Source organism: Centruroides sculpturatus, unplaced genomic scaffold (assembly GCF_000671375.1).
Source record: "Centruroides sculpturatus isolate CEXI.00-Female unplaced genomic scaffold, Cexi_2.0 scaffold1070, whole genome shotgun sequence".
Lineage (NCBI taxonomy): Eukaryota > Metazoa > Arthropoda > Arachnida > Scorpiones > Buthidae > Centruroides > Centruroides sculpturatus.
Window position 1 is genome coordinate 206,285 of NW_019386008.1, and position 16,471 is coordinate 222,755.

Here is a 16,471-nt window from a genome sequence, read left to right on the forward strand (position 1 = left end):
TTTAAAATTTTTCTATAAAGAATCTACATTATTATTAGGAATTTGTGATGGATGGTTTATAAAGAGTTAGTTAAACTAATGTGGTATAAACAACATAAAAACAAGAGGAGAGGAAAATAAAATGCAAAAGGTGCAAAAAGTCTTTTGGATTGAATTTAAAAACATCAACAATAGTAAAGAAAAACATTTTGTTCTTTTCAGCAATTACAAAAGATTGTACTAGACAAGAGGTATTAGAACAAGACAAAATTTTTTAAATGCAAAAAATATTTTGGATATTCTGGCAAAACTTTTAATTTTAACATCAATCTTTTCTTATTTTTTTTCTTTATACAGCTTCTTAGATAACTTAATTCTGCAATGAACAAAAAATAATACCTTAGCAACTTTCTTTTAATTAGATATCAGTGAAAAATAACTAATTCCTTTAAACTTTTCTTTTAAAATTTTATTACTTATTATTCTTGTTCTTTCGTGAAATTTCCTCGAGATTAGATGCTTTTCCTATATTAAAATCCCTATGAAATGCATAATTCATTTTAAAATCTTGCTCTTTTTCTACTAAAGCATAAAAGCAAAACCTAAATAAGGTAAATTTGTATTTTAGTAAAAAAAAATAAAATAAAATAAAAGTGATTAAGAAGTATTTATCTCTCTCAAATTTATAACTTCAAAAATAGTTTTAATATGATAAAATTCAAGAAATGTTCTTGAATATTTAAAAATATTGATTTATAAAAAAGAAAAACTCATATTTTTGTTTGTATTTTTATTCTACTTTCATATATTAAAGACTTTTAAGAATTTTAAAAGCCTGTTTACTTCTCACACACATTCTGAAAACATTAAAAATAAAAAATTTTATTGAGCTGCATTGAATGAGTCAGTGAAAAATCAGTTTGAATTTGTTTTCTCTTTTAAAAATATTCCTTGAATTTAATAATTTTTTCTCTTAATTTTTTTCCATAATTTCCGTTTGGTAAATTTATGTGAAATGTGTTTTTATGTCAGAAAAAAATTTGCGAATCATAGGAAACTCAATTACATAGTTTAATAACCGTTATAATAGGAGGAAGGTCAAAGGTGACGCAGAATGTGATTATGCGTCACCTTTGACCTTAACGAATAAAAGTAATTCTTTATCTCATTTAAATTTTTGGATATTTAATTTTATTAAATATATATTATTTATTTGTCTTTAAATACATAAATTTTAACAATTATTTAACTATAAAGTTTAAATATTTAAACTATATATTAAAACCATAGCGCCCTCTTGTGACGTATTAAATTAAAAGTTTATTACCATTCGTATATTTTCATTACGGAATTTAAAAATGAGAAATTAGGATTTTATTACTCGTTTACAATTAAATTATTCTAAATTAATGAAAATTATAATTAATAAATAAAAACTATACATTAAATAAACATATATTGTACTCGCCTTAATTACGTTGGTTTACAAGCGAGACTGATACGAGATTGTATATAATGGTATATAAATACGTAGGCGTGTTAAAAATTTCGATATTAAGACTTTAAAAAAAAACAAGGAAAAGTTCGCCCACTTAGCACCCACTTTATCCGTTTTTAAAATTCAGTTTAAGATTACAAATGTAAATTAAATATATTTATTAAATAAATTTATTCGGAAATATTTTAATTATTAATATTAAAAATAGCATCGCAAATTCAACACCAGAGGGAGATACGAAGAAACCGGCAGAAATGTTTTTAAAAATTAATTACAAAGCATGATTTAATTATAATGTTTTATTAAAAATATCAAAATATTTATAGAATTATTTTTTTTATCGCAAACAATATATATATATATATACACCCTTTATTTTGCAATGATGATGAATATTAATATGACGTATTACGGCTACACGCATTTTATTATTACAATTTTCAAAACGTATAATAATTTTCGCATGGCCAAAAAATGTATATTAAATTAGGCAGTAACTTTGTTCGAATTTCTATTACTAAAAATAACTTTTTATAAGAATTGCAAAATGTTTTTTTCTGTGTGTATTAATACAGAAAACATATATCTAAAGCCAAAAAAACAAAGAAACTACCTATAATTGCAGTTTTGCCAAATAGCTTTACGTAAGTAAACAGTTGTCAAGGACAAAATTCGAAAAATATTTATTCTAAAGAAGAGAATTGATGTCCGGCTAACAAATGATTAAATTATCCGTCCGTCAAGCCGACTGACACAAAATTACTCTTTAAAATAATTATTAATTGTTTCAGGATATTAATTTAATATATTTATTAATCGTAAAAGAATAACAAGGATTTATACCGAAGTAGACAGGAAATCTGTCCACTGTAGATAAAAAGTAACGACATCAACTGGTCATCCGGTAGCGAGCTAAAAATCCGCAATCTTGTCCGCGATCTTCACGCTTCGTGAATTTATTAAGCGACACTTAGAAGTAATTATTCATGATTTTACGACAATATACACGAGCTTTTGCACAGAAATAAAAACGTTGCAAAATTAAAAAAAAAAAAAAGAATATTCCTTAATAATCATAAGTCGTTTAGCAATTTGACACTATTTAACGTCATACGTATTAATTACGAAAAGTATATTCGCAATTTTTTTCTTTGTTATTTAAATGTAACTTTCATAAAATATTTATATTATGCCTTTATAAAACTGTTAATTACTGTGTTTATAAAATTTAAGTATCATTATAATGAGTTTAGTTAAAGATTTGTCTTTTTGTAAACAATATATCGGGATTAAAAATATTTAAATTAACAATTCATCCACAAGAGGTCGGGATTATCACTAATGAGTATAGCGACTAGTCAGTTTTTATTATTTTTTTTTAAACCTATTTTAAAATATTAATTTAATAATTACGCTTTACTCTTAAAAATAAATTTATACAAAAAGAAAAAAAAATCTGTGCAATCGATGATCCGTTTAATAGCGAATAATATTACCTGTAAAAGTCTGTCATTGTCCGAGGTCATGCCTATTGCCTACCCGCAATCAGCTTTAAGACAACCATCTGTTCTCTGTGTTCTGCAAAACATTCCAGGTGTTCTGACGTCAAAAAAAGATGTCGAAATCGTTCTATAGGGTGCGTAAGTGAAATGCGTACGTGTTGCGACAATATACGCATCCGACATTTCGAACGTTCGAGCGAATTTTTCACTTTGTTGTAAACTCGTACGTGACGATTTTATACACGTTTCTGGGCTTAATTATGAAATTAAAAACTAAATTTGCAAATAATTGTTTTGCTAAATTTATACCTTCGTTTCGAATTCGTATTTACGTTAGAAACTCGATTATTTTATCTTCGAGTGTGATATTTATAGGTTTGCTGCTGTATCTAAAACATCTTAGAATTTATTGTGTATTTCTGCGTAGAGATGATAAGTATAGAAAAATCGAAACACAATTGTTTAGTTTTCTATATGCGGAAGTAAGTAATTCAAAGACTTCATCTGGCAAAGGTGAAGTGTTGGAAAAGACAAAGTCCAAACTACTTCAGTCACCGTGACTCTCGTAACGTCTGCAAATCACGTATTATGGTACAATGAATCCATTAGCAAAATTGAAAGTTAAGACGAATGCTCAAGTGAGTTACAACTTTACTTGTTTATCTACAAAACAAACTCGGGGAAGGAAAGCAAATTTTGGTAATGTTTTTAATAACGACTAACATGATTCTTGGTTTGTTTGCTTCTTAAACAACAAAAATAAATTTCTCATTAGATCATAAGAATTGTTTTTTTCTTTTTTATCCTCTTATAAGATAACTTATATCTTTTTTCATTGTCTTCTTCAAGGTAAATTCGAATACATTAAACGCAAACTAGGTTAAAACTTTAAAATAGGTTAGCATTTTGAAGTGAAAATGTGTTTTGAGTTAAAGCAAATGGAGGAAAAAATCTTCCATCGAATGGGGCTTTTTTTAAGAAAGTTTTAGAGCTTAAATCAGATTCTATTGTCTAACACGAGATTTGAAATAAGCATTTATATCTAGAAATTAACTATTAGGATATATTTTTTATGTTAACAGGTGTTTGCCTTGCACATCTTTAAAAACAGGTGTTGTTTGAAACAGATGCCAATAAACCGGAAATACTAACAGATTATATCAATAATAATAATAAATTTCGGCCTTTACTATATAGCCCTTAGGCCCGTTTGTCAGCCTTTATGTAGATATATTACTAGTTATCATAAATCTCAGATTTGTAAGTCTTGATTTTTCAGGAAGATATGTACAGTACTTGTTCTGCGCTTTTTTTTTTTATTGTTTACAAAAATCCGAAATTGACTGACTACAAGAACATCATTTTAGAACTTCTCTACGACCGTCTGTAACCTGAATAAGTATCAATTCCTATTCAGGACGTAAAAAGAAATTACAGGATGTGATTTGCATAAGTAACGCCTAACTATAACTAGATGTAACTTCTTTAGAGAGCGACGTGCAGAGATATTTTTAAATAGCAGATTGTAAGACCTACTAAACTTTACATGGATATAATTTGGAGGAAACCTTACGATTATTGTTATTTATTTATTTTTTAAAATAAAATTTATACGGTGGTCAAATCAAAGCTTCTTGTTTCGTCCTTGTTTAAGTCATCAAGGTTACTTACGAAGTAGAAGCACTCACCCAGAACGGGGGGGAACGGTCGGGAGAAAAGGAGGAGTCCAGCCTCATCCCGCTGCGCTCTACCTGTTTAGCTTAGTGTGAATGACCTACACGCTCATTATCTTCTACGGGGGTTGCTGTGGAATTCAGGGGTCATAGAGGGTGGGTCATTTCGCACGTCCAAACAGAAAGAGTTAGTGTTCCCACCCTTCTCTCCCCTCGAATACAGAGATTTGATCAAGGAGAAACAATGAACTCTTCCACGCAAGACTAAATTGCCCTTCTAGGACTGGATTCCCCTTAATTGTATCAGGTAAGGTTAAGTTGTGTTGTTGGGTGTGTGAAAGTATTGTTAGATCTGTAATCTGAGTCGGCGGTACATTGTACCATCTCCCGTTGCAACCTTGCATTTTCACACTCAAAGAGCTTTACTTAAATAAAAGAGGTAAAAAAAAAAAATCCGATTTATCGAGGGTTTAAAAAAAGAAGCGATAACAGGAAGAAAATTCAATTGATACGTGTTATATTTTACAGATGAAAACATTCCCGGTTATATAGTAAATACTATAATTTCCGTGCAAAGCGAATATTTTTCCGCACGCAATAGCCGTTTGATCTAAGCGAAAAAATATATAACGCAACACGTTTTAAACGGTTTATATTGAAATTTTCGACCTCCATTCTATTAGCCTTCGCGTTTTTCCTTTATTTAAATAAACCTAATTTACTTAAAGAAAAAAAAACAATTGTTAAGTAAATAATATTTATATTATAACAATATTTTAAAACTCATCCCCGATCGTATCGCCATCTAGCGCAGAGGAAATTAACGAAGAAGTAAACAAAAATGAAAATTCAACTTTTATTTACTATTAATTTTATTAAGTGAAATTTATTTTTCTGTCATCAAATTTAATTTTATAGCGTATAAAACGCTCGGCAAGTTAACTTACTTCATAGTAAATTATGCGAAAGAAGTTTATTGTTACGGCATCAAAACAAAATAAAAAAAAAAAAAGTTCTTTCCCTTTAAATTCCTTCACATTAAAATTAAGCGCTTGTTGTAACAATCGAGAAAAGTCATTTTTATGTTTATTTATAAGCTTTTTAAGTAGCTTATACACCAAAAGACATTTAATAAAATTCAATAGTTGTTAATAAATGCTACTTATTAACGGAGAACGACGATAAATATCTTAATCTCTACTAAGCTGAATTTTTAGCTACTAAAATGTTACTTTAAAGAAAGATACTCTAATAATTTATTTATACGACTTCCCTTTTTATTTATTTCAACAATTAATCTGTTTTAAACAGCAAAATTTACTATTAATAGCGCACCTTTTATAAAGGATAACTTTGTTTTAGTGTCTAATGTCTTAATCGCATTTTATTGAGTTTGCACTCTTCAAAATTATGTTTACGCTTAAATTTTATGCATAACTTCGAAATTATGTGTTAAATTTTAAGGTTTTTAAGTACTTTTTGTTTAAATATGAGAATTTTGTTAAGTTGTTTCAGGTTTTATATCGGATCGTTAATGACGAAATCTTGGATCATCCCCGAATTTTTAGTTGCAGAATTTGATTTACTCGAAGAATCGCGAGGGATTTTAAAATGTTTTGATGCATAATTTTTCTGTTGAAAATTTTTCTGTAAAGATTCCAAAAGATCAAAGTTTAGAGGAAAGTTTATGGCGAAATTTAATGAATTTCAAAGGTATGAGATTGCTAAATAATAAATTGTGATTGTTCTATGTTGAAACATGCCAAAGTTTTCCTTCTTACTCACTTTATAATAATAATATAAATTTCATCGAAACACAAAATCGTTATCGAAAATAATTGAAGCTTTTTGTAAATTAACCGACTTTTTACAGATTACAATTAGAAAATTTCATATTTTTGCAGTTTATTAATGAAATTTATATGATAATATTTCAGGAATCTTTTTGAGGAATGTAAAAATAATGTTTCATTATCTTTCTGAAAGTTTAGGTAAATTTTATCTTGAAATTCAGAAATGCGATTCGTATGACTTACATCAATATTTGCCTTTTTTTTTTTTTTAATTTGAATATCTCATCATCATTATGTCTCTATAAATTGAGGGATATTCTAGTTAATTTAGCAAATATTCTTTAAAAATTCAGAGAAAACAAATATTTCTATACAACTTTTTTAATCGCTTAAGTTAAGCTGGATCGAGATTTTTCCTTCTCGATTACTCATAACTAATTTGGAGGACTTCACTAGATTAACCTAATTTTCGTCCTTTACAAAACGGTCCTCAAGTAAGTACAAGAAAAGAAGAAGAAGGGGAAAAAAAGGAAGACTTTTCACACGACTTCTTTCACTAAAGGAACCTCGTTAAGTAGTGCGGTGACAAAAGATCAAATTTCTTTCTCTTTCTTTTTTACGTAACCGTTTTCGGTTATCCGAGAAGGCTCAACAATCCGAATCAGTCAATCAGAACAGGACTTATATAAGATAAAAGGCAAATGAGGGAAGACAATTAACGGGGTGGGTGGACCAAAGCATCACTTCATCAAGGTCACGAAACCTGACAGGTTTGGAGAGAGCGGCGTGTTACTCCACTATCTCATTGACTGACAGAACAAGACTGGATTATGGACACTTCACCACTTACCCCTTTTCATCACTCGACTTTGAAATTGTTTCGAGCGATAGAAAATCTATTGATTGTTAAAATTAACTCGTATAATCGTAGCTAAACAGATAAATGAAGTTATTAATGAAATAAAAATAACTAAAAAATTATTTTAAGACTAAAAGATAGCGCCAAACGTCTTAATTGTACGAAAAAAACCGGTAATGTTTATACAATTAATCTTATAATCTATAAAATGTTTATTTTAGTTAGAGATATTAATAAATAATTAGTTGATTAAAGAAAGTGATTACGTCGAGGACTCGGTGCGCGTTATACGAGAATTTAAACGATTTTGTTACATTTTATCGTGAATTTTAAATAAATTGGCTAAAAATTCCAAGAAATTTTGAAAATTAACTTACGTAGCTAATATTAGTAACAATACTAATAAAATTAAGTAACGAGAAGTTGATACTTTAGGAAAGTTTGTCTTAAGATCTAAATCTTCCTTCTACAAAAGTTCTTTATTCATTATAATAAGATTTAATTAATTTCATTAAAGAAATTTGTGATTAAATTAAAAGCGAACTTTCGGATTCATTGAAATGGTTAATGTATTATTTAAATCTTCGGCTAGCATTCTAGAAGCTACACATTGTTTATAAATCGTAACGCAAATCGTAACCTATTTTAAGCGGTTACTACTTTTAGTACTTTCTAACTTCTACACTCAACTTATTAATATAAAACACACCTAATCTGGTTAAATAATAGGTATGAATGTTGATAGTTACACGTTGGATCGTCCAAGCAGGAGGGAGATATTGTTTGGCGAGAATGTTTGTCGTCACCTTGGTAACGAGATTGCTTTGGTTTGTCTCTAACGATTATAATCACGCTCTCTTTATAGTAACTCCATTATTGATTCACCGATCTTCACACGTATGGCAAAGGAGAATTTACTACACTCCACCATGTAACAATAGACGAGTAACCGAAGAAGGTAACATCCATAATTTATAAGTGAACCACAACGTATCGTATGACATTTATCAAGTCGAAGGTCACAGAACAATCTGATTTCACGCTTGGGATAGACCGCGAGCAAAGACAGGATACAAATCAGGTCCCGTCCGCTAGCTTCGATTATATTTAAGTAACCGGAGAATGTGTCGAGACCAAAGCGCGCATCGGGACTTATAATGGAGCAAAACGTTACTACTAAACATTTACTCCCCCAACTAGAAGGCAATATTCTAGTCGGCTGCTTACTTCGCTCTCATCGATCGACAGATTTCTCAGAATAGTACGTAGACAAGACATCTAGGTGCTGCTCTGATGGTGGCATCGTCGACCCGAACCCCCGTCCCACCCCCGCCTACGGTATTAGCTTAGCATTTCTGGCCATTGATCAAAACAAAACCGACACACTTTCTTCATCTTGTTAAGTGGTTGATTGTTTCTAGCCATACAACACTGGGACGCTCTCCCCAATAAAATTTTCATAGTATTTAGGCAACAGCTGCCGTCATCGATTGAATGCTAAGCATGAAAAGATTTTCTTAAAAAGGGGAGCGTTAAAAAAAATATCCGCTTGCGAAACAAAGAAAGGAGTAATAAGTTTCGTAAAAATTAAAAACTTTTTTCCTCCTCCTTTTATAATTTGTTGTGGATTGTTTCTAAATCCGCACGAATACAATTACATAATCTTAAGTTACCAATGTTAACTAGTTAGATGGCAGAGATCCAAGAGAGAAAGAGCCTTCAGGCTAGGCACGTCTTCGACCTTGCCAGCGCGATTATAGGCCTTAGCAAGTTCCCAGCAGGTATGTAGAAGAGAGAATACGGTAGCTGTGTCACTAACCCCCGAGTCACATAAATGCTGTTATTACCAACCTGTCTTATACAGCCAACTAACCCCAAGGGCAGTGGCTTGTCATGCTGTATTCCGGTAATGAGATTATGTTACCGCATGGGTTCGGGTGCGGACAACGCCCACTCGTGCTGAAGACACCAGACACGTGTGGCGATGACCCCTGTCGGTGGGGATGAAAACCTTCATCCGGGCACGTGACTCATTCGGCTCCTTCCCAATTTGCATTTTAATGTTTCCGATATCAACCTGTTACTTGTCCGAGCGAGCGAATGAGTTGATTACGGTCCGCATTACACCCATCTGGAGAAGGGTAACGTGGGCGGAATGGTTGATTCCGCCGCCATCGATCGAGCTACGTCATAGCCGAAGGCCATCCCCCCTTAGAATATAGCTCGGAGACACGCCCCCGCACAGGTGACGAGTCTCGACTCACCCTCTCGATAACGTCTTCGTACCACGATCTTTCTCTGCTTCTTAGTAGCTCGAAAAAATCGACAGATGGCACTTTCGAAAATTTGCATCGATAGGGGACGAATAATGGTCGAGTCACGTGTCATTGATTGACCAATTGGCTGTCAGACAGCGAGCGACAAAAGCGCAGATGTGAGTCAGCGATCGGGAGGAGATAATGTATGGACTCTTCTATCGTCAATTGGAATCTGTTGAATCGATCGAAGGGTGTTCGAAAAAAACAAAGGATGGTGACTCAAATTGTTCTTGAACTTTTTCAGATCTAATCCGTGTAGAGAAGTAAAAACAAGCGGGAAAGAAAGTACAAATGTCAGATCACTTACCCTTGGGGAACGGGAGGTAGATTTTTCTGTACAGATTGATGCATGTTGGGTGGTTGAAGGGTCGGGTCCCCCTCACGGTTTTTCTGATGACGGAGCAGCAAAAGGCGACCTAAGTCTTCACACCATAGCGACAGCAAAGCTGGAAATTGTAAAATAAAAATAATTAATTAATTAATTAATGAATATCCTTTCCTCTATCGGAAAAGATCGCGTGAAAGACATACGCACATTTCTTCCATAACATTAATTAAATTCGTCGAAAGAAAAAAAAATCACAAATCATTTGCGCTCGTGACGTCAGCGGCAAAATGTCATCGGTTTTGTCCCGTCATCAATTTATTAAGCGATGAAAGTATGTTTAAAAATGATATTTATTCTGGTAAAGTTTTTAGCATCGGGATCAATTTTTGGTTAGAGGAAGAATCTCCTTCCGACAATGCTACCACGCTGTTTTAGGGAAAGAAAAAGGATTGTCGTGGTTGCCATGGTTACACGGCCCTTCTACCGAAGGATTGTGGGTAATTTGAAGATGCCGCAGCGATTACAGGGAACGTCAGGTGGTGATTTAGAAAGGGGGAGAAACTGCTCTCTCTCATCATCTGCTCTGATGTGACGGAACCAGACTAAACAATCACTTGATAACTACGCGCCTTTTCTTTTTATTTTTTAAATGCGGTCGAAGAAAAATTTGAAATATAGGTGAGCAACCGTACGTGTGCCGTCTGAATTTCCCGTCACTTCGAAGACGTTTGGAATAAAGTTATCATTAAGGTTAGTTGATTGACATCGAGTGCGACTCGCTAACGAATTCAAAAAGTACTGAGAAAATTGCATCAGTAATAACACGGTATCGGTCGAATTGAAATGGTGTTCGTATACCGTCAGATATGATGTCATCATTTACGTAATTTCCGCGTCACCTTTCGCATTTCATTGCGCAAGCCCTTAACACGTCGAGTGATGGATGTCGGCGGAGCGGCACACTTTTCAGGTGCATCGCTGTTCAACTTTCTCTCGGCAATGAACAGACTGATCAGCCACTCTGTTTATCTCGGCCCAGCAATCGATGTTACCTCAGTTGCCTAGGTAACGTGCACGTCACGTGACGCTGTTGTTTTGTCTTTAATTGCGAGTCGACCAGACTAGCGCTATTGATTGGTCGACCGGTGTCAATAGTTGATTTCCATTTCTACCGTTTGTCTAGTGGTGACGAAACTTTTTTTATTGTTATTATTTTTTTCCTCCCAATAAAAAGCAAATAAAAATTTTTAAACTTATAATTCGGTATGTGCTGAAAGAAACAAAAGACAAATTGCCATCGTCACACGAGCAACAACTGTCCTGGCTGTGTATCCGCGATACAGCATTTTATTATTTATTTTTTTCAATTTTCTTTCTAAATGATTAAAGAAGTATAAAAGAGAATATTATCAAATATAGAATTAGTAAATTATCCGAAAACAGACGTTTATAATCGGAGGTACGATCGATCCGTTAAACGTTGGCAAACATGCAAGTCGATGATGAAACCACTAAGCCTAACAAGTCAGTGAATCGGGAGAAGAGAAAGTAACAGGACAGTGCACTTGCCAGTTGGAAAACTTCCAAAAATTCGAGTAATCGTTCATATATTGCCTTACAGTTTTTCGGTAATGTTATCTGTTGTAATGTCTCTTTCTTCTCGAGGAAGTGCACTTCTTTCCAGTTTTCTTTCTTTCTTTTTTAAGTATTAAACATTTTTTTCCTGTTTCTGCTTCCTCGATATCATCCGAGTTTGTTACGGTTTAAATATTATACAATTGACACGTATTAGTTACTATTTTTGATTAAATTAAACTCAATAAAGATATCGAGAATTTTAAATTCCTCCTTTTCAAATTGAACTTACGACAATCCATAATAAGATATATGTACTGGGATGCTCAGAGGAGGCAAATGAGAAAATTGCCCTGGTCCGCAAGAAAATATATAATTGTTTTTTTTTTTTTCGTTTACTTCCTTTAATAATTTAATTTCTATAGGCCCCAATATGTATTTTGCCCCAGGCCCCTTACCTTCTGGGAGGCCCTTCGTATGTATACACAGTATAGATATCTTATATACATAAGTGTAAGATTGAAACATCAAAGAATTGATAAAAATCAAGTTGTAAAATCTTTTATAAATACGATGTGTCTTGTTATGAGATATTGAATGGTTAACCTTTCGCTTGGGACATTTGATAGTGTGCCAAAGGTTTCAAATTTATGAAAATATTACAACTAATTTAAAACTATGAAAAAATATATAATCCACTAGAATTCTTTTCCCAGAAATAAGATTATACAATTACTCTATTATAATGTATGAGTGTTCTGAACCTTCCGTTTACCTCTCCTGCCTTTTCGTGAGAACGACAGAGACAGAAAATGTAAAATTGTATGATTAATTACGAAAGAAATTATAAAGAAAATTTTATGACATTGATATCGTTTCGATCTTTATCAAAAATCATACACTATTGAGAGCCGTTATTATAAATCCGTCGACGACAAAGTGGAGAACAAGTTGCATATAGGTTATATAAATTAATCTATAAAGAATATTTTATACTGCTTAATTAATACATTATTCCTTATTCCAATTAATTTATTATTTTTTAAATTTGTTATTGTTATTTTGTATTTTAATACATATTTTAATGAAATTCGTTCATTTTTTGTTGTATGGTGGAGATATCAGTTATTGTCTTAGCGACTATCGCCTATATAAAATAAATAAATAAATCTGATTTCTTTGTAGTTTAGTAAAATTTCAGTTGATAATTTTATACCCGTTTGACTTTTAATCGATTTAATACGAAAACAATGGATCTGTATCTAATAGAAGAGTTTATTTCTTCGCACAGAGTACTTAGGAACTTTAAAATGATAACATCTTAAGAACGTTCACGTTGAGTAGTTCACAAGATTTTCTCTCATTAGTAATTATTTAGATCATAATACAAGTCAATTGAATGTATCCTTTCGTCCATACAATTCTCTAATAAAAAAAATTATGCAAATAACATTATTCATTAATAATTGAATCGGAAATATTGCATTTACTAAGTGATTAGGTTAAGTGCGTTTACCGGCTGTTTACCGATGTTCAGTACGTTTATCGATATTTTCGGCGATGTTCATCGTGTTTATCAACACGCTAACTCACGTTCATCAACATCATCGACATCCTACTAACTTCGATGTTAACCTTTATCAATCATAGTTTAACTAATTAACCGGTTAACTACCGGTTAGTGAACGAGTTCCAATTCTTTATCTGCAATATTTTAAATGGTTTCGAACGGCAAAAAACACTTTTTATCGCCTAAGTACAGCTCATAAAAGTATGCCTACAGGTTATCATTTCAACCACTTAACCGCCGTCGTCATACGTTTCTAGTGTGACGAAGGCGAGAAGTATCGTCTCATCCGATGGCACCGAACGAAGGCATCGATCCCGACATACAAAATAGACATTGGACTATTAGGCATTGTTTACCGGATAATCCTGGCCCGGTGAGGTCACTGAACACGACGCTTCAAGGCTGGCAATGGCCAGAGGCCGTTGTCCTGTTCGGGATATTATGAGCAGAAAGCGTGACTATTGTGGAGGGGGTGATGATGGTTGCAATGCACGTGCGTGCGGCCGAGTTAGTTCGGTTCGCACGGGGTAATGCGCCGCTGATAGGTAGCACTTGATACCACCAAATCGAAGATAAATTAATTGATAATCAAAGACTTTTTTTTCTATAGGACACAGAACCTGGATTACCCGCCATTAAATTAATTAACCGCTTAGAATATTAATAGACTATCAATGATGTATAAGAAATTGCAGAGGTTTTTATCAAAGTTTAAACTCAATTAATAGGATTATTTCATAAAATATAATAAGAATATTAAAAGAACAATTAATGTTCACGGCCTTCACGGCATTAGAATTTCATAAATAGTTGTTATTTGTTGACAAAAAGGTAAAAATCTTCCGTTCCGGATTTAAATGACTTTGTAGCACGATTTAATTTGTTGAGTAGAAACTATAAAACGGAATGTGCGGCTGTGTCAACGACGCTTACATCTGCTACGTCCTATCTTGTTCGCTTAGATGTCCGATGACAAAAAAGGACGACTGCTGCTACTACCATAGCCGTTTTTTACTTTTTCGTTATTTTTTTGTTGGCACGGGTCCAATGCCGATAGACACCTGCCTTGCTTACTAACCTGTCCAATGAGAACAACCGACTGACAGCCTGGCGAAACATTATCTACATATTTTTCTAGCGAAACAGCATTATCGTCGTGTTTCATCCTTGGAAATTTAAAAGATCTCGCAGTTTGGTTACTCGGACAGATTAGAGAAATCATTTTTTTTCAGTATCGTCCTACATACTTTTCCTATAAAATAAAAAATTATAACTTAATATTCTCTTTAAAAATAGGAGCAGTTGTTTATGATTTGAAATGGGACCTTTTGAAACGACATTTGTTGGAAGCCGTTTGTTTTTGAAACATAAAATATTAATTGATTGTTGATTATTTTGAAATAAAATCTTTTTGTTTGTTGCCGTTATGAAGTTATGCGATTACATCCCACACGAAGAGAAATTCTTCATTTGTTAAGTCGTATAAAATTTATATTTAAAAAAATTAAAACTGATTTAAATATATATACATATTCGATTTCAAACGGAGAAAATTGTTTCAAAAAATATAGATTAAACAATCAGTTACCATACCGCAATTCCGTTAGGCCTATAATATAGTCATTCTATTTCACAATCGGAAAACATAAATACGGCATATACCTATATAGCATTTATATATAGAAAGGCCTATAAATTTTTAAAAAACACACACACAAGAAAATGTCGGTCACATGTGTCATTCACCCATGCGAGTCAATATCGTCGACAGCTTCAATCTTAACATTTGATGCCACGGTCACCCAGTAGGAAATATCATCTTTGGTTCACGTGCACTTCCTAATTGGTTCCTGGCATGCGATTCCGAGTCAACAAATAGGTTGGTTTGTCGAAAATTGTAGCGTGACAGTCAGGAAAAATTCCTTCTTTGGATTCTTCGCTCTATCAGAAATAGCAAATGGTTGGAATGTATCCATTCCATTTCACATTCCCATCCAAAAAATAAAAAAAAAGCGAAAATGTTATCAGTTATGGTTATATCTAAGATCAGAAGTCTGATGTAGTTGACAGCATACAGTTTCCCATCACCCAAAAGCGGTAAGAAGGCTCTTCGTACTGTAACATACGATCTCGTTGCATGTTTCATGAGTGTCAGTTCTATTGAACGAGAAGCGGGTGGCCGCCAGCTCCTCAATCGATAGCGTGGAGTGCGTTGACTAAATAATTCATTCTTTCGGACCTAGCTGTCTATCCCTACGGAGACAAGAAGACCTAGAATTTCAAAAAAAAAGTTCTGGTCTAAAATTGTAGAGAAACCGAAATCCGTAGTCTCCGGAATTAAAAGTCGGAATTTTAGTTACTCTCTTTCAATTAGAATCAACTTTATGTTAAATGTATTTCTGCATTTTTCGAGTTTCCAAAATACTTTGAAAGACTAAGATAAGATTAGCCAGTAGTGATGAGGAACAGAGTAAATAATGAGTAGTGGAACACCAACATTAATGGAGAAGGTGTCAAATGTAGCATCATCGATCACCGCACGAATTGAGTGGTCATGAAGAAGGTAGAAAGTTACAGACAGGAAACCGCAAGAGTTGCTTCTTTGCTTGATCTTGATGCTGCATCTATTGAGTACGTTCAATCACTTAATAACTATTTGCGGGTGTAGAGTGCTTTATATAGCGTTCAGATATTTATAAAAAGACTAAAATTGGAAGCGTTATCGATTCAATTTTGGCATTTATCTTACTTAATTATGATTTGTTTTAGAAAAAAATGGCGATAAGTAAGCAATGTAATCGATGATGATAGTCTCAATTCGTTTGCAATCGATATAAATTTCTTATCTGCAAGAATACCCGTGGCTAATTAAAGCATCTGTAAGATTATCCCAACGAAAGATTCTCAATTTTTCATTTAAAAAATTTAAATATCCTGTTTAACATATATTTATTTTCATTTCTCCTTCAAGAATCTTTTAATTTGCTTAGAGTTCGCGCGGTTACTTAAACGGAATTTAGTTCAATTTACGGTATATCTAGGATTAATTTCAAACATACCATAATTTGAATAAATTCGTTAAATTTTTATCCTTTAAAAATTTTAGGAATCTGTCAAGTATTCAGCAAAAATCATTTATAATGTAGACATGTTGGAAATATTCGAATATTCACGCTTCGCACTATGCAAAGATCGTGGCTTTCAGGAGGAAAACGATAGTTTAACATCGTTATACGTTCCTCTACGTAAATTTACTACAAAACAGATTATCTGTTTTAACCAATAGCCACTTATTGTATTTTATTACCTCTTGGTTACAATACATAAAACTAGTTTCGAAATAATGCGTGCGTAATCATTGATTTTTGACCAGTCA

The 16,471-nt window shown here is 32.7% G+C and overlaps 1 protein-coding gene across 1 annotated transcript in view; it reads right to left on the reverse strand.

The window, feature by feature from the left end:
- Positions 1 to 69: 69 nt before the first annotated feature.
- LOC111613094 (zinc finger MIZ domain-containing protein 1-like) overlaps positions 70 to 16,471 on the reverse strand; it is a 53,485-nt gene continuing 37,083 nt past the window's right edge. Inside the window, exons 7-8 of the mRNA XM_023354414.1 lie at positions 9,930 to 10,068; positions 70 to 581 (exon numbers count right to left, since the gene is read on the reverse strand). Of these exons, the coding sequence (XP_023210182.1) occupies positions 452 to 581; positions 9,930 to 10,068 (269 nt within the window). The 3' untranslated portion in view covers positions 70 to 451. The remainder of the gene's footprint in view (positions 582 to 9,929; positions 10,069 to 16,471) is intronic.